This window comes from Saccopteryx leptura, chromosome 6 (genome assembly GCF_036850995.1).
Source record: "Saccopteryx leptura isolate mSacLep1 chromosome 6, mSacLep1_pri_phased_curated, whole genome shotgun sequence".
Taxonomy (NCBI): Eukaryota; Metazoa; Chordata; class Mammalia; order Chiroptera; family Emballonuridae; genus Saccopteryx; species Saccopteryx leptura.
This window is the reverse complement of record NC_089508.1, coordinates 141,728,241-141,753,021: the sequence shown is the minus strand read 5'-3', so window position 1 is coordinate 141,753,021 and position 24,781 is coordinate 141,728,241. Positions and strand designations below refer to the sequence as shown.

At 40.1% G+C, this 24,781-nt stretch overlaps 1 protein-coding gene across 1 annotated transcript in view; it reads left to right on the top strand.

Annotated features, from left to right (window-relative positions):
• The window catches only part of POU6F2 (POU class 6 homeobox 2), a 609,603-nt gene extending 593,762 nt beyond the window's left edge, over positions 1 to 15,841 (top strand). Inside the window, exons 9-11 of the mRNA XM_066343683.1 lie at positions 963 to 1,131; positions 11,581 to 11,749; positions 15,137 to 15,841. Coding sequence (XP_066199780.1) covers positions 963 to 1,131; positions 11,581 to 11,749; positions 15,137 to 15,641 — 843 coding nt within the window. The 3' untranslated portion in view covers positions 15,642 to 15,841. The remainder of the gene's footprint in view (positions 1 to 962; positions 1,132 to 11,580; positions 11,750 to 15,136) is intronic.
• Positions 15,842 to 24,781: the final 8,940 nt, after the last annotated feature.

Sequence of the window (24,781 nt, the reverse complement as noted above, 5' to 3'; positions counted from 1 at the left end):
CTGCAGTCACCCCTCCTCTCTCCTTCTTCAGCTGAGCTTTTCTCCCCTCTCAGAAGAGCAGTTCTTCAATTACCTGCGAAGGAGCCATGAATAGATGGACATAAAAACAGCCTTCTTTAAGGCACACAAATTATGTAAAATTATGTAAATTTTACTAGTGGCAATACGACTAAGAGCTTGAGCTCAGGGCCAGACTTCATATGTCCAGAGACCAGCCCCTCCACACCTGCTGACCAACCTACCAAACCTCTAAGCTCTCAGGGCCTCAGCCTCCTTGTTTGTAAGACAGTATCAGAATAGCTGGGCCAACATGAGAATTAAATGAGTGAGTGTATGGAAGTCCTCAGCGGAGTATTGGCTCAGAGTAGGAAAGTGACAAGTGATATCCATAATGTTAATAGATAGTTTTGTCTCTTATTTTTCTATAGGACATTAGAGAACCTTTTCCCACACTTCACAGTAATATACCAGACTCTTGGTCTAGGAGAAAGAAAGTTCCCATATACACTCAGCCTTACTAAAGTGGAACTTCCCTAAAAATGCTAACTACATAAGACAAATGGTTGGACACAGCTACACCTTAGTAATTGTAATTGAGTGATACATTCTGAGTTGATCATAAGCACTATCATTTACCCATATATATATACTTGAGGAGCCTGTAAAATCTGCTGTGATTGTTTAAAAATGCAGAAAGAGTCTAGCTACCCACAGTGCTCAGTAAATGTAGAAAATTTGGTGCTCCAGTGAGCCAAGTAGGGAGTTAGTAGTTATTTAAAATTACTAATAAAATGCCTGTCATAAAAAAAAAAATCCTGCTGTTATGTGGGAGATGTTCCCGCTTCCTGAGAAGTATATATTCTTGGAAATAAAACGACTCAATCCCAGATGAAATTTCTGTTCCCTGGCATTTTCCTCTAATTTTTCATTCATTTGTGTATTTTTTACATCCCCCCATGTAGCTCCACCAACCTTCCCAGACGTCAGTGGGTCAAGGAGTTTCCCAAGGCAATCTTCTGCACCTGGCTCACAGCCAAGCATCCATGTCTCAAAGCCCCGTCCGGCAGGTTTCCTCTTCTTCCTCCTCATCCTCTGCTTCTTCAGCTTTGAGTGTGGGCCAGTTAGTCAGCAGTAAGTATCCTCTTTGGCTCAGTGAAGTCATGGTGGACTTCTTGTTGCCTGTTTGCAATGCCTTGCCTTCTCTCTCTCTCTCTCTCCTCTACCTTTCCCTCTCTCTCTCTATAATCTATCTCTATCTCTATCTCTATTTCTATCTCTTTCTCCTCTATCTCTTTCCCTCTTATGCCCTCTCTCTTTCTTATTCTCTCAACCTCAAAGAGGAATTTCCTGGCTCTGTTAAGCCAATATTTCAATGAAGTCCATGTTGTGGGCCAGATGGTTACACTGGGATGCAGGCTCCCAAAGCACACCCCTCAATAACTGCTTAGGGACCAGTTTCTATTTCAAGCACTATCTGATGTGCTGAGTCAGCCCTGCCACTCCAGAAGGAAAAAACTGATCAGCTTGCAGGGCATTAGCCATGTAACTCAGAACTGAAATAACCAACAACAAGCGCTCAACCCACAGGTCAAACTGCTTTTCTGTGTGTTTGAAGTCCCTGCCATTCTGTTTGTAGGTGTCAGAGGAAATAAAAGAGAGTGTCCCTGTGGGTGGGTAGCTGTGTGTACAATGAGCTGCCTCCTGTGGCGTGAAGGGGAAGCTGCATAGGCTAGAATCCAATGGGAAATCTCTGGACAACCTTTCATAAAATAAAATAAGCCTGCAAGTCTGCTTCCTTGAGTATAAGCCATATAGCTATAAATAGTAGTTGGAGCCCTGGCCGGTTGGCTCAGCAGTAGAGCGTCGGCCTAGCGTGCGGAGGACCCGGGTTCGATTCCCGGCCAGGGCACACAGGAGAAGCGCCCATTTGCTTCTCCACCCCTCCGCCGCGCTTTCCTCTCTGTCTCTCTCTTCCCCTCCCGCAGCCAAGGCTCCATTGGAGCAAAGATGGCCCGGGCGCTGGGGATGGCTCCTCGGCCTCTGCCCCAGGCGCTAGAGTGGCTCTGGTCGCAATATGGCGACGCCCAGGATGGGCAGAGCATCGCCCCCTGGTGGGCAGAGCGCCGCCCCATGGTGGGCGTGCCGGGTGGATCCCGGTCGGGCGCATGCGGGAGTCTGTCTGACTGTCTCTCCCTGTTTCCAGCTTCAGAAAAATGAAAAAAAAAAAAATAGTAGTTGGCCCTAGGTGAAGATAGCATATGTATCACAAACATGTAGAAACGTGTTAGGAAGAATGGGACAATGGTCTAATTTAATTTTAGTTACATTCAGTATAATTTTTATTTATATATAAAATTGCAGAACAACATGTGCATAGCTTATAAAACTTCAGTAGTTATGGATTTAAAGGACTAAAGCACTGTAAGCATATGTGCCATAAAACAAGAACAAATGTGAGTATCTATGTTTGGCCAAGTGTTATGAGTGACCTGTTATAACAGGAATAGTAAGGATCCTCACATATCATGGGGCAAGTTTAGTAATGTACAGCAAATGGAGGGTTGCCATGTCTTCTCCCCACAAGCCACTCCCCCTCAAAAGAATACATATATTCATACATAGATGACAGATAGATAGATAAGATAGAGATATAGATAGACATACAAACATATACATGTTGTTGAGTATATATGTGTGTGGTATATATGTACAAATTCAATTATGTGACTAATTCAAACAGTAAAGATGCTTATGAAATGCAGGAGAGAATAAAGGATTATGGAACAATATTAAAATGCCAAGTTCTTCAGTCAACTGCCCTAAATATTTGTGATCTTAATGACCGGTCAGTACCAAACAGAATTTTAGGATATGTATGGAGTTTGCCATCAATGTGTTATTTTAGGTTAGTTAGATAAGCAACCCCTCTCTTTTGGGCCAGAAACTCTAGTCTCATTTAAATAAAATCATGGATAAAATTAATTTAATTATAGCCAGGTTTTTTTTTTCTTAAAGAATTCTCATAGAGTTGTTGTGGGGAAGAAATTCAAACTTTATTTCGATTTGATATTCTGCATAAGTGTATGCAAAATATTCCATTTCTAAATAGCAGCAAGATACTAAATTTAGGATAGGATGTTAAGTTTTGGTCTTTAAAGAAATGAAACCAAGATCAAACATCTTATAAAGAAGAATCAGTTAAATATAAAATAAAAGTACAAACAGCCCCTCAAATATAGTTATTTTACACAAGGTAAATACGTAATATATGTTGGGTGGATAGAGAGGTTAATGAACGGATAAATGGAAATACAGATGGATGACAGACTTGGGTTCTCACTTGTTTCAAGCTAGGAAGGGAAGAATTTTTTCTTTTTCAGAAATCAGTAACAGAGGTACTTAATGGGCCAGATGGAATTTCAATTACACAATGGCCAATAAGGCATATAAGTTCTAGTTATATAATGAGTGAATCACGTAACATAGCCTTGATTTAAAACATAAGGAATTGGGGGAGAGAGACTCCTTTAACACATGCACTTGGAGCAGGAAACTCAAAACTCACATGCAGACCCTGAAGGAGGTGTCTTCTCTGGAAGATAATGAGAGGGTCAAGCAGTCCCACCAGGCATTGCTGAACTTCCAATTGTTACAGATTTTGAGCATGTTACTTAGTTAATTTCCTTCTGTCTCACAACTCAACTACGGAATGAATAGCATGTGGAATATATTCTGATGAATCGTACTTGGAGAGTTTTCTCAAACTACTATTTGAGCTTACATTTGTATAGTTTGCAAAACACTTCCAATATTTTACTGATTTTAATACTCACAACAAGGTATTATAAATCCTTATTTTCAGATATTGAAGCCAGCATTAAATAGATACTGAAAAGTACAACCCATATTGACCATCCTATGTCAGAAAAACCAGACTCAGTCTTAGCTGAGAAACTGTGACATCCTGTGTGACAAATCTAACAGGTGGCAAAGCTAGGATGATAACCCAAGAAGTCTGAGTCAATGGGTTGTACATATCCCAGAGCTGCTGTAAAACATAGAATGCTTGCATATAAATTTCATCCAGTGAAATTTGAATGACAAAATATATCAAATCATATGAATATCTTTGAATCCTTTTTTAAAGCCTGGGTCCATGCTATATAATTAAAGCATAGGTTTTTCTCTGAGCCAACTTGAAGAGAAAAACTAGACAACCTACACATTATGAAATTTATATTCAAGCAATTAAAATTAATTTTGTCCAAAATTAAACTCACCAAATCTGCAAATAAGCTAATGTGGGGAGATCCAACACCATACTTCAGATATAATTGCAATATAGGTAAAATTACAGAAAAAAAGAGGATTAGAGCCAGTCAACCTAAAAAGAAAAAGAAACATTTATTAAGCACCGTGTATATATTAGGCACAGGGATAGAAATTAAGAAAGAAAAAATAAGCAAAATGTGGTCCTTGCCCTGAGGGGGGAGTCATGAACTTATTACGAAGAAATACAAAAAAAACAAAGCAAAATAAATGCTATATCATCAACATATGTACAGGGACGATAAGGATATAGTAGACAGTTATTTGAGTTTTAGAAGCTGAGATAGAACAGGACTTGCTATAGTAGCTAATTCTTACATTGAGTTTGGATTGTTAATATAGCAAAGAACCCCTCCAAAAGGCAAGGTCATAGTTTGAATCAGGTGAAACTGGATTTGAGCCCATAGTCAAAACGTTGGTCAATGAGCTCTCCCATATCATGGTCAAAGGCTCTCTCTCACCTTAGCATTGAGTAACCTTCCATTATTCCAGATGAAATGGAGTGGGCAGATCATCCAAAAATCTTCCCTACTCCAAGCAAAAGAACACAGAGTTAATGTGTTAGCAATGATAAAGGATCTTCATGTGCAAAGAACACCACATTTGGGCTCAGATATGGACACTCATTGGAACATCTGCACAGTACCTGTTCATAGCACCTACACAGCTTGGCTTATGTTAAAGTTTGCTCAGTCTCCACACTCATCAGAGGTCAATATAGTTTAAGTAAGCAGGGCTTTTGGAAAGTCTACATTTAGAGTCAAACAACTGACTTGACAAATGACTCAAACTGGCTTAAGATTTACACAGTACTGTTTAAAAATAGGTGGATTTGGGATTTTTTTATTCTTTGCTGGGTTTAGTGTTTCAGCACACTTGTGTTAAATCCCTGGCTTATAAACTTGATTCTTAGAAGTCAAAGAACTGATAGTCAATATCAGGAGAACTGAAACTAGAAACTGAACATAAAGATGCATACTGATAGCTTATGGCACAGTGGAACCCCCAACTCACACGATCACAATTCATATCATTTCCACAACTCAGTGAAGCCACCATATTGCAAGTAAGCTGTTCTCCCAAATTGCATTATATGTTCCCAAATGTTTTCTTATTTCTCAGAAATATTTTGTAAATATGCCCATTATTTGCTGTGAGAATAGCACTAAAAAGCAGATGGATGTTTACATAAGGCAGTTAATTCACACTGGCAGCTTCCTTAAAGATGCTTATTTCTTCTGTGACAGTCCCACAAACAGAGGATATAGAAGGTTAGTGTTGAGAGATGCTGACTATTCAACAACCCATTTGGCAACCACTTATACTGATGCCCAGGTTAAAAGTTGGAAAAGGCTAAATTTAAAAAATTAAAATAAGTAAGTAAAACACCTGTCCTGGCTCTTCCTGAGCACTCAGAATGGGCTCAGGGACCATGCAACTAGATTCTACAGAACAGGCTTGTTTTCACACAATTTGCATTTAGTTCCCATAAAAATCTTTTCTCTTTGCAACCCACACATTCCAAATTAACTTGAGAAAGATCATCATTGTACTTATGAGTCACTGCCAGTTTTCAATGCCAGTGTATTCTAAATCTCCAAGCCAGTTAGTCCCCATATAGGCTGATCTTCTGGCTTGTCTAACAGAGTCAGATTCAGTCTTGGTGGACCCTGGCAGTCATCGCTACTGCTTTCTGACCCTGTATTTAATATACCATGTTTCCCCATGTATAAGACTCACTTTTGTTTGAAAAATTTGGTGTCTAAAAACTGGGTGCGTCTTATACAGTGGTGGTAGATTTTTTTACTTGCATTTTCCACTTTTCCACACTTGTTGAGGAGTTGTATGAATTTTATGATGAATAGAACTTGAGTTTAATAACTTTATGTAATACATTTTTTTCAAATTTTGGGCCTCAAATTTAAGGTGCATCTTATACGTGGTATCATCTTACATATGGAGAAATACAGTATTGGGCTGACTTAATCTGGAGCAAACTTCTATAAAAGGTGCCACTTCTTACCAGTACAGAGAAACCAACTCTGGAGCTGGTTGAAGGTGCTGAATCCATTTTTACAGGATCCGAGGGCTCCCTCTGAGGTCCCCACTAAGGCAGCTTCAGATTTATCCTTAAAACTGACACAGCCACCCAGAGCTAGGAGCATGGATGACAGCAGGCCAGGCTGACATAGCCCCAGGTGGAATATCAAGCTCTGAGCTCAACTGAAAGCTGAGGTAACATTGCAGGAAAGCTTCCCTTTACCTTTGCTCTTCCTGTTCTACCAGAAAAGCATGCAAGGTGGGCAAACGCAGGCTCATAGATGTGAGTACACAAAGCACAGAGTTTATTCTTGTGTTATAACCATATTCATAACCTGAATACCTTTTCCGTATGAACAACTGTAAGTCTACATTAGCCCAGCCCTGTATAGCCCTTAGGAGAGAGGAACTGTTACAAATACAGGGAAAAAAACTCAAGAATTTACAACAGAAATTTCAGAATCAAAGAAAAAAATGAAATAAAAAGAAAAAAAGATAGCATCAGCTTTTTTATTAATTCAAAGCAGTTTATAGACACCATCTAATGAACTCCCTCTGTGTGTGAAGACAAACCACACACATGGTAATCAGGGGAAACTGGTATTTGTCCATGAGTGGGAATACTGTTGTGACCTTAGGACCTATGAGCAAGCCATAGTAGTACATTTCCCATCAGATTTACAGATGAGATACCAATATAAAGAAGGTGGGCAGCTCATCTCCAGCACTTGACAAATTATACAAAGCAATACTGATTTTTCTCCCTGGGCCTTTGTCAAAGAGACCATCACCCTGTTTAAATTTCACTAGAATTTGTCTTATCAGTTCTATAAGTAGAGTGAGGAAAAAGACAAGAGTGGAAAATGTGTGAGAGGAAGAAGAAGGAATTCAGTCTCTGGTGTGATGAATGTCTGTGTGGGCCCCATGGAAGCCACTGGGCTCAGTGGGGCAGGCGCCCACCCCTCTGAGTTTCAGAGTCAAGTCTGATATTGACAGTGCTTACTGCACAAGGATCAGAATTCACAGCCTTCTCCTCCACTCTGCTTATTGTCAGGGATCTGGCAAAGAGCAACGTGCACAATCACACACACAAAAAGATTTCATTCCTGGTCTCAAGGAACTGGTGAGGAGACAAACGATAAAAAGCAGCAGGGAAAGAGGGAGAAATGAGACAGAATGAATTGACATTCAGCCCGAGTCATAAACTGGCCTGGAGCTACACTTCGAAGCCTCGTGGCAGGGCAGGCCCTGGGACTGGAGTAGAGGCGAGAAATCCTTCCAGATTAAAGACCCACCCTTCTCGTGCTGGTTAACTCAATTGATTCCTATTGATCTAAAAATGGGGCTAATATAAAGCAGCAATTTTACTTCCCACATTGGCTACTTAGCTGTGCTCAGAGAAAAACTCTACCCCCCAACACCAGACTACACCGATCACCCCAGCCTGCTGGCATCCAGATGTTTGCCCTTGCCGTATATGGTGGGGTTGGGAGTGGAGAAGGGCAAGGAGTGGGTGCCTTTCCAGAGCCCTCCTCACAGGTCCCCTCCAGCCTACCCGTCTTACACAAGCGGCAGAGCAAGATTGCTGTGTAGTGGAACCTGGCGAACAACAAGGGTGAAAGATCCAGAAAAGACAGTGACAAGATAGGGGAGGAGTGCTGTGCCCAAATTTGGTCATGGCAGAGCCACAGAGAAGGCTTCTGTCTGTGGGTACAGGAGCCCCTGCATCAGAATCGCCTGTGATAATTGTTAGAAACACACATCCCTGGAGCCTAGGTAACGCTTACACCTGCCGAATTAAGAAAACCACCTTCTTGAAAGCCACACTCTTGTAAGGAATGTCTCTGGTTCCATTCTCACCCCCTTGGCTCTGAGCCCCCCAGCCCCCACTCGCACATCTGCTGAGACCCCTTCCTTCTCTCCGAGATTGAGGCCAAACCCATCATTGTGCCATTTTGTGCCACTTGCTTTCTCTGTTCTAAACGGGAGTGTCTCCACCATTATTTAACTGTAACCCTCCCACCCCACTTCTAATCCCACAAGGAGCCTTTTTACACTTTTTTATCCTAATTGTCCTTCTTCCTCCATGAAATGTTCATACCACAGACATACTACACACATGTTCTGTCTCTGTACTGTGGTCTTTCGGCAGGGGCCACAGCCATTGTACTACCTAAGACTTCCAGCTTCCCTCCACCACCCAGAACCAATCTCACCCCACCTTGGGAACACCGAACAGGCTAAGCCAGGCGGTAGGTCTGAGAAGGGCATGGAGATGAGGATGATGAGCAGCTGCCGGGCCAGCCGGAACCCGTCCCAGCTGACTGACTGGACCCAAGTGCAGAGGAAGCCCCACTCTCACCAATCTTCTAACATTTCAAAAGGATGTGAAAATCTAGGTTTTTCTTTAGAAACCTCCCAAGGTTTAAATGTTGGCCAGTATTTCCAAGAATATTTAAGCACTAGAAAAGCTGAGTTTTATTTGCAAGCTGCTCATTTGCAACTTCTGCTCCAGACATTTCTTAAAGGAAGAAATAAGAGAAGGAGTTCATGGCTGCTACGCACGTAGACGTGACCTCCTGGCACCCCCAGAAAACCCTTCATGCTGCTCCAGGCTGCTGCACACTGGGGGGACTTAGGATGGGGGGGGGCAGCCTCCACCAAGGACAGCCCAAACAAGTCTTTCACTCACCAAGTGTTGCTGGCTCTTTGGGGGGAATTTTGAAAGAAAAAACAGGATTTTAATTAATTTTAACAACCAAATCAGTTTGATAGTAACTCTTTCTCCCTGCCTATAGCATCTCAATGTCCTACACTTTAATGTTCGCCTCTCCTACTGCACCCTACCCCACTCCATCCTACCAAAACCCTCGCAGGTTTGTGCCTCTCGGCCTTCTGTTCCCACCGACCAGCCCTTTCATTCTCTGAAAGCTACCCATTGGGGAAAATCCTGATCAATCCTCTCTCTTATCTCCTCTCCCTTCTCTGTCAATTCCAGTGTGAGCGTCACACCATCAGTTCTTGATGAAACTCTGCTTGGCATTTTTCTCTAATTCTTTTCTCATTTATTATATAGGGCCCTGAATATATACAGACTGTAAACTTCATAGAGGCTGGAACTGCCTGTCTATTGCTCTTCCCCCTCCAGGAGGGGGGCTTCCAGGAGTCATTAGGGCTTCCAGGAGTCACGTAAGACTGATGCAGCCACTGTGGAAAGCAGTATAGAGTTACTAAAAAAATTTAAAATGGTACTGTTTTATGACCCAGCAATTCCACTTCTGGGACTATATCCAAAGAAACCCAAAACACTAATTCAAAAGAATATATGCACCCCTGTACTCACTGCAGCATTATTTACAATAGCCAAGATTTAGAAGCAGCCCAAGTATCCATCAGTAAATGAGTAGATAAAAATGCTGTAGAACACTTAAGACACAATAGACTACTACTCAGCTGTAAAAAAGAAGAAAATATTACCCTTTGTGACAGCACAGATAGACCTGGAAAGCATAATGGTAAGTGAAATAAGCCAGTCAGAGAAAGACAAATACCATATGATTTCACTTACATGTGGAATCTAATGAACAAAATGAACTAACAAACAAAATAGAAACAGACTCATAGAATCAGAGAATAGACTGATAGCTGTCAGAGGGGAGAGGGTAGGGGGCTGGGTGAAAACGGTGAAGGGATTAAGCAAAGGAAAAAAACTCATAGACACTGACAACAGTATGGTGATTATAAGAGGGAAAAGGGGGTGGGGGAGGTGGTATAAAGTAAAGGAGGATAAATGGTGATGAAAGAAGACTTGATTTGGGATGATAAACACAATACAATATATAGATGATATAGAATTGTACACCTAAAACCTATATAATTTTATTAACTAATGTCACCCCAATAAATTCAATAAATTTTTTTTTAAAAAAGAAATATAGGCTGATTGTTGTGGTTATGCCACTTTTTAATCTTTCCCCGGTGAAATCATGACTAATGACATATAAAAATCATACAGGACTTTTTCAAAGATAAAAGTACCGTCTACACTTGCACTGCTAACTCTATTAAAACCATTTTCCCTGTAATGAGAGAATCTATACATGAAGCTTCATGCTCCCCAGAAATTTTAACATTTTTATTTAAAAGAGCTTGAAAAATTGGCCCTTAAATGCAAATATTTCTTTTCATGATTACAGGAGTGTTTAGAGCCCTGAGCCCAGAAAAGTAATATAGTCCACCACATTCTTAGACAAGTACTCAAATTTTCTGAAATTGATGGGTTATTGTGCAGAAAGAGGAAGAGAAAGACTTTTCACCTAAGTCCTGGAAATGAGGTGAAGGATAATGGAGTAGGCTGGCAGGGAGAACGGCTTTACTCCAGGCAGGCTCCAGCAGCACTTTGAAATCTTCCACCATTCCCAACCCATGCTGTCTCCAGCTTGGTGTGTGCTTTCATTTATCCTGGGATAAGTAGTGGGGGAGGGGGGAGTTTCAGTCTCTAGCTGTTGTGCCATTTCCCTTGGTAAGTCCTAAATTGACTGAGTTATCTGGCACCAAAGGAGTCTTCCTGTGGAGGCATTTTTTATTGTGTGCCCTTTCAGGGGACTAAGGCATCTGTGTCAATAAATTGCTTTGTAGGGGAAGGATACATTATCCTCACAGCTTCAGAACCACGATCTTTTGAAGGGTTAATGTGAATGTAAGAGATGAGGCAACACTACCATCTGTTAGCCTGGCTGCATTGCTGATCAAGTGAAGAAAAAACACTAAATACTATTTTCTTCAAGGGCAATTTCTGCACTAAAGATTCCAATTAAGACGTTTCAAATGAAAACCTTCCCATTTTTATATTTTTGCACAGTATTTGAACATACCTATGGGCAAAATAGAGTTGCCTCTGCCAAGCAAATGCCTTTCTTCACCGGCTGTTTGTTAAGCCCTAAGGAGCGTGTTCTTGTATTATGCACGTGGCAGGGTGCAAGCTGTGCTTTTATCTGGGTCAAAATATCTCATAAGATGATGTGTGGAAGTGCAATGTGTTCAGGATGGGGGTTTGGGTGCCTCATCTGGGAGACCAAGAGAACATCACGCAATATGGGTTTCCCCACCGCTCTGTTATTAAAGAGGGCCACTTTCCCACAAACCACAATACACAGATATTATTCGGATGTGTGATACATATTGATTCTATTTTTAAAAACATCTCCACAGATCCTCAAATGGCAGCGGGTGAGGTGGATGGGGTTAATCTGGAGGAGATCCGAGAATTTGCCAAAGCTTTTAAAATCCGGCGCCTGTCCCTTGGCCTGACCCAGACTCAGGTGGGACAGGCTCTCAGTGCCACAGAAGGGCCTGCGTACAGCCAGTCGGCCATCTGCAGGTAACCCGTGCTGCATGCTATCCTTTCCTGGCTGGCCTGGGCTCATTTGTCTTTTCGGCTCAGCTTGTCTTCCTCGGGTGGGCACAGCTAGAGGGTAAAGTGTGGGAACAAAGTCTGGGTGGTTCTAGGTTGAAATCAATGATACTGATGGAAGTTCAGGTGCTAAAGCAGATGTGTGGGCCCTGGCTTGAGAACTCCAGTCAATGCACAAAGAACCTCCAAGGCAGTGTCATTGTAGATGCCTGACAGCACCCTCCTGCACGGCTGGGAGCCACCGCCTCTGTCTGCAGATAGGTGTCCTGTGCACCTACAAAGCCGCCAGTTTCAGTAGGTGGTAATGCTCCCACCATGTCTGCTAAGAGATTGCTATCAGGATTTTCCAAGAAAACTCATCTTAAAAAAAAAATTAACCAATTTATGACATTGAAGGAATTTTTTAACTTACTTTCTCAGACACAAGTTTAAAAGCACATTAAAAAAATAAAAAAGCAGCTGCTTTACATGGCTCAGGAAAAGGTATGAGAATCTGGCCTAATCTTGTACACCCTCCAACAATAAATGAATACATAAGAGACGGAGGCCAGCCTTGGTGTGTTCACGCTGATCTGGGTCAAGCCGCAGATGCAGGCCCCGCGCATGCATGTGTGTGTTGCACTAATCTCGTGTTTATGCATGAGGTAACAAAGGCACTTCTGCAAGAGCTTTTTTCCTCTTGGGCAATGTCTTATGAGTCCTCCTCCATCAGAAAAGCCAAGAAACCAACTCTAAACTCATTTAAGTGGATTTTGTTCTTGGTGATCCATGAAATGCTGTCTTTTTATCTGCTCTTTATACTTCTAATGTATTCCCCAAAGGACAGAAGTGTACTTTTCCCGCAGTTTAAGACTAAGGTTATAAATAACATCAGTATGGGGTAGTAGCTTGCAGCTTACATTTTGCTCAATGATTTTCCATAAAACCCATTGATTGTTGTTAAATACAAAAAGCGCCATAGGATCCTCTCACTTCTATGGCCTCCCCTACTGTTTTTTCTTATAAGATACCTCCCTGTAGAAAATAACCTTTATTCAGTCTATACAAGGATACTACTGCTGGGAAATTTGTTTCAAGGCTTGTATATGTTATTCCAAACAATATGTACAGAAGCATCAACACTAACAAGCAGCGTCAATGATATGAATGCTGCTGTTCCCTGTTGGGAAACATTCATTTTGTTTCATCTTGACAGCCTTGTGATAAAGGTAGCCACAGGTTTTCAAGTTGTTGCCAATTTGCTATTGTTGCTGAAGTCCTCTTTGGCTTATTTTTAGTCCTAAAATCTGGTTTCCTTTTATTGGTTTAAGTGCTAGCTAATGTTTTCACTAATATAAGTAGTGTCCTTGGGTATTGCCAATCAAATATGTTGATTTCCAAAGTCTTCTCCAGGGGAAGCCAAAAAAGCGATGGCTAAAATGAAAAGAGACACTGTATAATAGAGTATGTCAGATGTCTTGACTTTTTCTGGCCTTTATCTAGCTTCTGGTATTTCAGTGAAGTAATTTTAGGAGCTAACTACCAAGAAAAAAATATATAAGTCTTGAAAGAAACCAGAATGTAATATTGGAACAATTCAAGTTAATTTGAGGGTAAAGAGGAATCTGCATTTGAGCCTGCACACCCAGTTGTCACTTCTCTGTTTTTAGCTTCAGGAACTCCCACATGCTATAGGTCCCTAATTATATACTGGACACCCCCATCATAAGCCCCATCATGGTCATGAGAGCCGTGTAAAGCCCATTGCCATGCTATCAAGGTTTGAGCTTCAGGGCTTTTACAGAGAATAATGGTAAAACATGATATGTGGCAATTAACAGGACAAAAAAAGCTCTAGGGCAGCTTGTCATGAATGATGAGCTCATAAATGACATTGAATAATTCGTTTGCTTTTTTATGGAAAGAAAAATGTACTTCTTTTCTCTTTGACCTGTACTAGAAGTTGGGTTTTTCTAAAATAAACAAATATGGTAAGTCCTTGAACTATGTTTGGAAGGGAATGCTATATGAATCACATTAAAATTTGATATAATTTGCACTGCTTATCACAACATAAGATATCTAAAATACAATCCAAAAATAAGATTATGGCACGTAAAGAAAGCTTATCCTTTTGTGTCATTTTGCAAGCATCCTTATAAAACATACTCTGAATGACTAAAGCAGGTTCATTGTAGCTCTATAGAAACAGACTACTGTAATAAGATGCACTCTGCTGTCAAGACAGTTGTTTTTCAACAGCCCTGAACTTTAAAAGAGAGAGAATTCCATGTATCTATAGTTGTCATACTGGAGGGTTGTGAATTTGGATTTAGAATAAACAAACAAAAGGAGTTGGTGTATTTTTGTATATCATTGAAAATAAGGATAAACTTTATATCAAGATGACCTGTTAAAGCACTCTACATAATTTTGTCCATGATGCATCATATTTTTAAAAGTCAGTGTAGCAAAGAATTGCTGATGGCAATTGATACATAGAAGACCTCATTTACAGAAAATAATATCGTTCAAGTTTAGTTTGCAGATATCACACATTAAGCACAGTTGGATGCCCTGGTGCAAAGCATTTCCACACTAGAAGGGTCTGGAAGGCACAAGGGGGCCTTAGCACATCTGGGGAGGGGTGTCCACAGTAATTATGATGTGTCCAGCTGTTTGAGTGTTTGAGTGCAGCAATAGAGTAGCAACATGACATGTTTTACCTAAAAAGTAACATGTTGTTGACTTACATATGGTGAAAATTGTTACCAGAGGTAGAAGGTGGAAGAGAGAAACAGAGTGAGAGAAAGAAGAGAGAGAGAGAGAGAGAGAGAGAGAGACTAAGACACAGAGATGAAAAGAGAGCTATAAAAGAAACTTGTCCTAGTTTCCATCACTGTTATAATACATGTAATGTTTCTATAGTCAAGTCAGTTGGGGGAATTTAAGGAAAACCAAGTGTAAAACATAGAAAGAATTACTTTAAATGCAAGAACATGACAGCTGTTGTTTTTGATGTCACTTTCTGGTGCTAATTTTTACCTTAAGAATTCTAACGATTGGGGAAATGTTACTGGTATGATTACAGTAAAAGCTTAGATCTGAAGACTTTACAGGAAAAAAATATACAAGTTGTTTTATTTCCATTGTGAAAGCTCGTGTGTCGTATGCTGTCTGCACCCTCCTCCCCTGTCTGTGGGTGCACGTGGCATGCAGTGGCATGGAGCATGCGGGGGTGGCGCTGGTGAGCGGGGTGGCCACCGTGCAGCTGGCTGATATCTGGAGTGATTCGCTCTGCCAGTCAGGCAGGCAGGAGGCCCACCCTGGCAGAGGACTCCGTGTAAGACTGTTCTTTCTCAATTTTCCCCCCAGACACACCATCCTGAGAAGCCACTTTTTCCTACCACAGGAAGCCCAAGAGAACACTATAGCTAGCAGTCTGACAGCCAAACTGAACCCTGGCCTTTTGTATCCTGCCAGGTTTGAAAAGCTGGACATCACTCCTAAAAGTGCCCAGAAGATCAAGCCGGTGCTTGAGCGGTGGATGGCCGAGGCTGAGGCCCGCCACCGAGCAGGTGTGCAGAACCTGACCGACTTTATCGGGAGCGAGCCGTCCAAAAAGCGCAAGAGGCGCACCTCCTTCACGCCCCAGGCCCTTGAGATCCTCAATGCTCACTTCGAGAAGAACACACACCCCTCCGGGCAGGAAATGACCGAGATTGCCGAGAAGCTGAACTATGACCGGGAGGTGGTGAGAGTTTGGTTCTGCAACAAGAGGCAAGCCCTGAAGAACACGATTAAACGCTTAAAACAACATGAGCCGGCCACGGCTGTCCCTCTGGAGCCCTTGACAGACTCTCTGGAAGAAAACTCTTAAAGGGACACTCATCCAGGAGCAGAAGCAAACTCCACAGAAACTAAACTCCACCCCGGGACTCTACCGAAACAGAACTAAATAACAAACTAGAACTGAAATTTAAAAATAGATCTAGTCATCCTCCTTATAAGTAAAAGACTAAGGAAACTACCCAGTGGACAGAATGGTTTACACATGTCCATTGGTTTTCCAAAAAGAAAAAAAAAATCTTTTTTGAAAAAATTTAAAGAGGAAGGCACCACACTGGAGGGGTGTGGCTGGAGAGTTCCCTCCCTCCGCCTACTGTCTCCAAAATGCCAGTTTTTTTACGGACTAAAAGCGAACCAAATAACCATTACTTTTTTCTGTATATTATGAAATGTGAACACATTTTAAGAAAAAACAAAACAAAAACAAAACTAAACCAAAAACAAAATGAAACAAAACAAAACAAACAAAAAAACCCAAGAAGAAGAAAAAGAAAAAAAAAGAAAAGAAACCAACAACAAACAAAAACTTTGATCTGTTCAAAGCGCATACAAGCCTGCCCCCTGGAGGAGGGATTGCATTCTTTCAGGTTCTAAGTGGTGATTCACTAGGAAACCTATTAACCAAAGTCTGCAAATGAGATCCTTGGTCTGCTCTTCTCTGCGTGTCAAGTTGTGTTATGAATTTTTATGCTTAATGGGAAACTAGGAAGTCTGATTTATCCCATCTTTCCCATCTATGATCATCACCTAGGGAGTGGGTGCCATTGTTGAAGCCATTCCATGAGATTCACTATTGGTTTTTACTTTGGCTGGATAGGGTTCCTTTTTCTTTTCTTCTTTTTTTTTTTTTTTCCTTTTTTTTTTTTTTTATGTTGGGGGGAGGGTGCATCCAGCATTGTGTGCCAAAGCAGTCATTGCTTTTTTCTCACTATGATTTATGGATTTGAGGAAAGAATATGGAACTTGCATTTCTCTTTTTTCCTCCATTTTCCATCTCCCTCATGTATGGCCTCCAGTATGCTAGAAGGCCACGGAGTGGATCCCAGTGAAATGCAGGAGAGACTTCACAATAACAAGAGTTTTGCTCGAGAAAGTGTCAGCAGCACTTGCTTAAGCTGTGACTGTCCACGCCAAGATTGGGAGTTTTCTCAGTTTGGTGGCCACGAACATGGAGAACTGACCAAAACTAATTTTGTAATATAAAAAAAAAGCTGCACATTTAATTGAATATTTACATCTATGTTATGCTTCTGTGCAAAGCAATTTCTCTCAGAAGTCTGATAGCCAAAGAAATGTCTCAAGATTTCAGTCAAAATACTCACATAGCATGCACACACCCATATAAACACGAAGAAAACAAGCCAAAAAGAAAGACAGTAACTGGACCTTTAAAGGCCCTCACATGCCCTGTAAGCCCCATCTTTTCTACTACCACTTTCTTTCTAATAGCACTGGTAGTCTTTTCAGGGGAGGACAATTTTTCTTGGGATATATAAATGGAGCAGAAAGTTGGCAGACAAATTTAAGCAATTTTCCGATTGGGCTCTGAGTTCTTGAGGAGAAAAGAAGTTTTAACAATGAAGTGCCTCCTCTCAAAGGAAAAATACAGAGTGGTTCATTTAACACATCAGAATAGCCTTCATTATTAAAACTTAGGAATTATTTTATTTTTCAAAATGAGTTACTAAAAAATCTGTGGGCCAAAACCGCCTTAAAAGCCAGAAGGAAAAGTGAGATGGGAGGACGGCTGTGCAGGTGAGCACTTAGAACCTGTGGCTGGTGTTTTCTGCAGGGATAGTCCGAAGGTGTTCAGTTAAAGGAGCAGACAGAAGAAAACCTTCAATTTACCTGCTTTTAAAATGTAAATATTCCTGAAGAATTCATTAATAGGTGGGCTTATGTAGTATCTACAAGTAAATTGTAAAAGAAAAAAGAGAAACCCCATCTCAATATGCCCAGCTGATTAGAAATGCCATCTTCCCTCCCCGATGAGGGTTGGAGTTTCTTCTGGTGGCCCCTTTGCAGGCTCTGTAAATGCAATGGTATAATTGCCCCCCTTCTCCCAGATGGTTCATGCAGCAATCAGGAGATCACCAGCAAGGAAACTGTAAAAGGAAAATCTTGGAAGTGGAAGCAGTCACTTGTAAAGGTGTTTCTGTTTTGCTAGTCTGATGCTAATTGGACCACAGCTAACTTGATCTTCAATGCCAATGACATCCTGGTACTCACTTAACCACCTCAGAAATTGCACAAATACCAAAAACCCAGAATCCAAAAGTGTATTGATTAAACAGATTTTGTATTCTTCCAGACCTGCTCCAAGTCCATCAAGAAAAGCTCCCCCCAAAAAGTTAACAAGATAACATATGATGGATGCTAAAAGTTTAAACATATGCTAGCAGCAGTTACATAAAGCCTGCTCAGTTTCAAGATCTATAATTGGGAGGGTATAAGTAGGACAGTGAAGATATAAAATAAAAGTAGTCTTCCAGAATAGAATATAAAAGAAATCTATTTATCCCACAGTCATAAAACCATTCATGTGCAGTGATTTTTTTTATAGTTTTATAATTTTGTATTGTTTTATAAATTATTTATAAGGTGTTGTAATGCTTCTTATATTAATTTTTTACAGATAAATTTTTTGCTACAAGGCATATAAAGGTGCCAGAACAGATTCTTAAGAATATAAATTATACTATGTATACAAGTCTTCAGGACCACGCCTGTTGCTTAATTTTGTTATGACATTTCTTATTTCTACTTGTAAACAACTTCATATGCCAATAGCATTTAAGTTTTTTTTTATGTTTTCATGAACTGAAGGTTAAGGTTGCCACTAACAAAAAAATAAAAGCAACTTTGGGCATATGTGATTGTATTTCAAGCTTCAATATTTCCCTTACATATTTTTAAGTTATTGTCATCCTCATTTTCTTTATTGTTTCAATGAAAAAGAGAAACAACTGATGTTATATTTTACACTTGTTTGTGGAGCTTTTTTAAACCAAAAAAAATTTTGAACAGTTGAGAGTTTTAATTGCATTGTACGGTTTTGGTTTCTTTGTATTGTAATCACATAAACACACATACAAGCACATGCGCGCGCGCACACACACACACCAAAAGAGAGAACAAAAAGGCAAAAGGAGCTAGGAAAAAATAAAAAAGAAGTAGAGGCGTATCAAAGAACTCAAGCTATAACCAAAAAGAAGTTGTAAAATGCCTTTGCTCTCCTTCTCTATGCTGGACCAAAGCTCAATATTTGTAGGTATATGCACATTGTATAGATATGGCTAAATGTTGCTGACAATCTCGCAATACTAAACTGTTCCTATTTTAAGAAAAAAAATACAAACTGTTAATCAGTGTTTTACCTCAGCACTCTACTTGTACCCAATTAATGGCCAAGCTTAAAAAAATGGAGTAAAAAATGGATTTTCATTTAAATGTTTGACTGTAAAATCTGTTTGGATAACATTTTGTAATGAGCTTTTTGTCATGTGATTTGCTTGTCTTCAACTTGAAATTATGTGAGGCACATTTGTTTATTGGTTGTTAAGAAAGTGATTTTTTTTTTGTCCTACGTGCTGTGATCGAGACTGGTCACTAGGTCACTGACGAGGCATCGCGAAGGAGCAGTTTCTCCGTGTCTGGAGCAGGCAATAGGAAGGCAGGCAGGAGAACAGGCTGAGTTGTTTGAAAAATCATCATGACGAGAAGTTGACATGATGGACTTGTGACCAAGAAGCCAAACTGGATATTTAAAAGCTCCTTACTTGCTCTGACATTTAAACCAAAGCTGATTTATCTGCACAGTTTGCTTAATGTTAAAAAAAAAAAAACCTGACAAAACTGTACTTAATCTAGAGCAATATCTGTATGATCAGTAAAGCTGCACTTTGTGTATTTCTTAATAGCTTCAGATCTGTCACTTTTAATTTGTACCATAAAAAATAAAGAATTGTTTGACATGAGCTTCTAGGCTAAATGTGTCTTGAACTCAGATATGTCATTTGAAGTGTAAGCATGTAAATATGCATATGTTACAACCCAGATGTTAAGAAAATGAAGGGGATAATATTATTTTAAATGAAATACTATATGAATTAAGACTCCGTTGGTTGCAAGATATCCAACTCAAACTTAATTAAACAAAACCAGACTATGCTATTGAGTTGAGTAGGAAGTCTGGACACAGTTGTTCTAAGCATGTCATCAGCCTGTCCTACTTGGCTTCTGCCGGGGTCCAGCCCCGGGGGGGGGGGATCCAGGGGTCCCACAGGAAGAGACGGCGTCGGCGAAATCGAGTGAGAGAGCCGAATTCTTTTCTTTCTCTTTATTCTCCGGTTAGCATTTACTGCCAGGCATCTCTACCAAATGCGAGTATAGCTCCCTTTTTATACACACACACCGAGTTACAATCACATGGTGTTAATTATTACTTTTGTTTCACTATGTTTTCATGTTTCCGGATAACAGTTCATTTACATCTATGAGTCACAAGTCAGGTAGCAAATCATTCAAAATACAAAATAACTTGAATAACGATAACAACATCAGTAAAAGCTTTTAGAGTATTAGTTCTAAAAGGCTTGCCTCTATAAAAATTAACATAACATCAAGAATAGCTTTCATCCAAAGATATGCAGAGTGTACTTGCAAGATAGCCCAGCAGCAACACAAGACATTCCATGGATTTCCCTACATTTTTAAATCTCATGAGAACATCTCATTGAGAAAGCCTAGCAATTGCCTTTAGTCAAAAGACAATTCTCTTAGTAAAACATTCTTTTCTTGCTGACTATGCTCTCATTCTAGGCCACACAATGGGCCATTCTACTATACCTACCTAAGATACTATTGTCTAATCAAATATTACTTATTTATTATATTTAAACACTAGTTAAGTTTTGACTCTATTCTTCTCAGAACATACCACTATTTGCAGATCAAAGAAGCAGGAAGAAAGGAATGTTTCTCTACTTTATCACATGAAAAGGCTAGGGAGGAAAAAATGTTAAGTGAAGGCCTCAGGGTGCTCTGTGCACAGCCACTGCCTCCTAACCATTCACAAGTCACAAACTATTCTTTTTAACATGATTAAGAAGGAGTTCTCCTACAAACTTAACCCTTTATGAGGGATATCATAGCCAGCCTCTTATGTCTATGAGCCCAGTTCAAGGGGCTTACAGGCTTTTCTGTGGAACTCACACCCTCTGTCTCATTTCCAAAGAAATCACTATGAATCTACAGGGAAAGCACGGTACTATTATCCCTGTGCCATAATTAATAGCACACACCCAGAAAAAAGGGGGGATATAAGGCCAGATTAATTTAAAAAGTTAAAGGGGGAAGTATCGTGCCTTTCCTTGCGGTGACTTTGTCAACCCGCAGCTGTTGGTCTTTACTGCGGTGACTCTATCTTCTTTTGCTGTGACTTTGTCAACCAGCAGTTGTGGATCTTCTTCTGCTGTGACCTAGTTAGCCAGCATTAGTGGATCGGCTCCCGACAGGCTTCCTTCTCAAACAGAAACCACAGACATTGGGTCATGCATCTGTCTCTAAATTAAGCAGTGCTGGGTAATGGTATACTTTAATAGCCCACTCAGGGTCACAGACCCACCCCATCTGTGGTATAGGCCAGTGGTCGGCCAACTCATTAGTCAACAGAGCCAAATATCAACAGTAAAACGATTAAAATTTCTTTTGAGAGCCAAATTTTTTAAACTTAAACTATATAGGTAGGTACATTCCTTATCGAGGTAGCGCCCACACATGGTATTTTGTGGAAGAGCCACACTCAAGGGGCCAAAAAGCCACATGTGGCTCATGAGCCATAGTTTGCCAACCAGGGGTATAGGCTATGGGGTCTCGTGATAACAACCCCACAGGACCACATGGATAAAGGAGGATGTATTGATGAGAACCAGAGGACAGAAGAGGACAAACCAGAATAGGCAGACAACCCAGAGCCACTGCAGTCTGTGCCAGGTGTTATAGGGAACTCTGCTGGGAGAAAGGTTCTGCTATTCTTAAGCATTGCCTGTCATCACATGTTCTGGAAATCTTAAAATTTAAAATGTACATTAGTAAATTAGTTTATTAATTCAAAAGGAAGAGAGGAACATCTCGCTAAAATTACCAGTAATTTTTTTATTACTTAGAACCACAATCTCCATACTTTTAGTGACCTTTAGCAAACATTTCTTATGCTACATGGAGACCCATATAACAACTTTATGTTAGAATTGATAAGAAATCCTTAGAGCAAGTAACAGAACCAAAATTTGAATGTCCGTACATTATAAATGGTCAAGGAAAGTAGCCAGGAAGTTCCCAGACTGACTTTAAAAGGAGTAAAAAGGTGCTGATGCTTCTCTCTTCACGGGGGGAGAAAAACAAAATAAAATCATTTTTAAACTTTCTTACCATCAAAAATATTCTAAAAATATTCTGGGTAAAGGTCCTGACTATGATAATACCTATTATTATAAAATAAGTTTGACTTAGGAAACTCGAAAATGTCTTCCTTAAAAAGACAGATATCGCCCTGGCCAGTTGGCTCAGTGGTAGAATGTCAGCCTGGCGTGTAGGAGTCCTGGGTTCGATTCCTGGCCAGGGTACACAGGAGAAGCGCCCATCTGCTTCTCCACCCCTCCCCCTCTCCTTCCTTTCTGTCTCTCTCTTCTCCTCCCACAGCCAAAGCTCCATTGGAGCAAAAGTTGGCCCAGGCACTGAGGATGGCTCTATGGCCTCTGCCTCAGGCACTGGAATGGCTCTGGTTGCAGCGGAGCAACGCCCCAGATGGGCAGAGCATCGCCCCCTGGTGGGCATGCCAGGTGGATCCCAGTCGGGCTCATGTGGGAGTCTGAATAACTGCCTCCCCATTTCCAACTTCAGAAAAATACAAAAAAAAAAAAGATAGATATCATTTAAATGCAATTATTTTCATATTCCAGAAATGTGTTAGGGACCTAAAAATAAAACAAATCCTTGCCTTCAAGAAACTAATATTCATTTTGCAAAAACCAGTAATATTTCTCCAGAAATTAAAATCATCTCATATTTCTTGTACTATAGTACTTCACAAATAAAATCATTTTCAGAATTAAATGATGAAAAGCAGTTCTGAGGCTGACTTCAAAACAGGAAATGAACAGTTAGAAGTAGGTAGGCTTACAAGCCAACCAGCAGTATCTGTTTTAAACAATTTCAATAGCTGTTCCAATAATAATTTTCCACTAAACCAACCATATACACATAATCTATTCATTGGCAAGTGTAGCAGGACAATTGCTGATGACTTCAATCAAAAATCTATGGTCAGAAAGAGTTCAAAAGCAGTCTGTCACAAAGTAGAGAAACTAGCTTCTTATACACACAGGTCTGGGCTTCTCATCTATTGTTTTGTCCTTGGCTGGAGTCCAAGCAAACAACACTTCTGACCCATTGGCTTATCTGCTGTACCATTAGGAAAGTCAAGGTCAGGGGAAGAAGATGACATCTACAGAGGTTTTCAGCATATTAGATTAAAATCTATCTAAAACATAAAATACATTTTGGTTTTCTTAAAGCAGATTGTGGATGTAATTCTTGATGAACTTGCTACTTCTGTTATCTATATTCTTGTTAATGGCTCCATCCATCAGTCATCCAAAGCAGAACAGTCACCCTGATCTTTGTACACCATCCCCTATACACACACCTCAAGTCACCAAAAATATTCCCTCTGAACTCAGTCTATTAGCTTTTATTCCTTCTTCCCCACTGCTGTTACTTAGTTCAAACCCACCCACTTCTTGTCTGGACCACCATAACCTGCTCCTCCTGGTCTCTTTACTCAGCACATACTTGAGCCCAGAGAAATCATTCTAAAACACCAATATAAACATCTGTCTCTTTTATTTAAAACCTTCCAATATTTACCATTATCTTCAGAATGAAAAACAAACTCTAACATAGCATACAGTTCCTTTCATGATATGGCACTTGTTTATTTATAAAGTCTCGTTCTTAGCCATTCCCAGTTCATACAGTTGTATCCTAGTCTCATGAAACTCTCTAAAATTCCTCCAATTCCCAAAATATTTGGTATTGTAACTTCTGCTCAAAATATCCATCTACTACACAGTTGAACTATCCAATTCCTGCTCATCCTTCAAGACTCAATCCTGTTCAATTTCACGAATAGTTATTGGACTCCTATCATGTGCTAGACATTGTGCTGCCTTCATCATAGTGTGTACTGAATATTTGTCAGTCACCAATTTCATGTTACAAAATCACTGCTAGAGATCTCTGAATGACCTGTGGACTTGGCTTACAGATAAGTGTACTTTGGCAATATATTATTTTTGCTAGTTGGTATTTGTACGTGACATTTCTTCCTTGCCTAATATGAGTAACAGTAATCTCATATTTATATAGTTTCCAAACACATGTACATCATTTATTTGTTCCTAAATGAGCCCTTGGAAGTGTGATTATTTCTATTTTGTAGATGAGACTACAAATTATAAAATCGTTAATATACTAAACCAATTAATAAATTGGAATTTATAAATAGAGCTGGCATTTGAATACATTGGGAATCAGAGCATTTACCAAGATGGGTACATCCTGTACCCCAGTGAAATGGAGTTTGACACCATATGTTTTTGAGTCACCAGTGTAAGTATAGTATTTGATGTATGATACAGTTCAGGAAAGACTTACTGTTGTTGACAATAAATTCCAAGTCCACTATGATTTAGCCTTAATGGTTAGTGCTTGGTAGAAATAGTAAAAGGTACATAAAGGAAAATTAGAACTGCCTATATATGTTGTGTCTTTTTATTATCACTGAGAATTAGGGGCTCAGATAAGAACACAGAGAGTTTCAATAATTCTAAAGGCAAATAAGCTGAAACCATTAAAAAGTGTAAAAGAAAGTCAGTGAGTCATACAGGTTATTGACTATTCCCATCAGCAAGTGAAGAACATGCAATGTATGTAGTAACAGAGAGCAGGTCTGGAACCTAGACTGGTGTGTCAAATCCAGGACTTACTCTGATACTCTCAAGTCGCTTTCAAGAATTTCAGGTGGGCTCCTAGCTGTTAAGGGCTTCTAGCTTTCCAGACCTGATTAGATGTCATTTAGGAACAAATTGCACTCTTCTCATTGCTTTA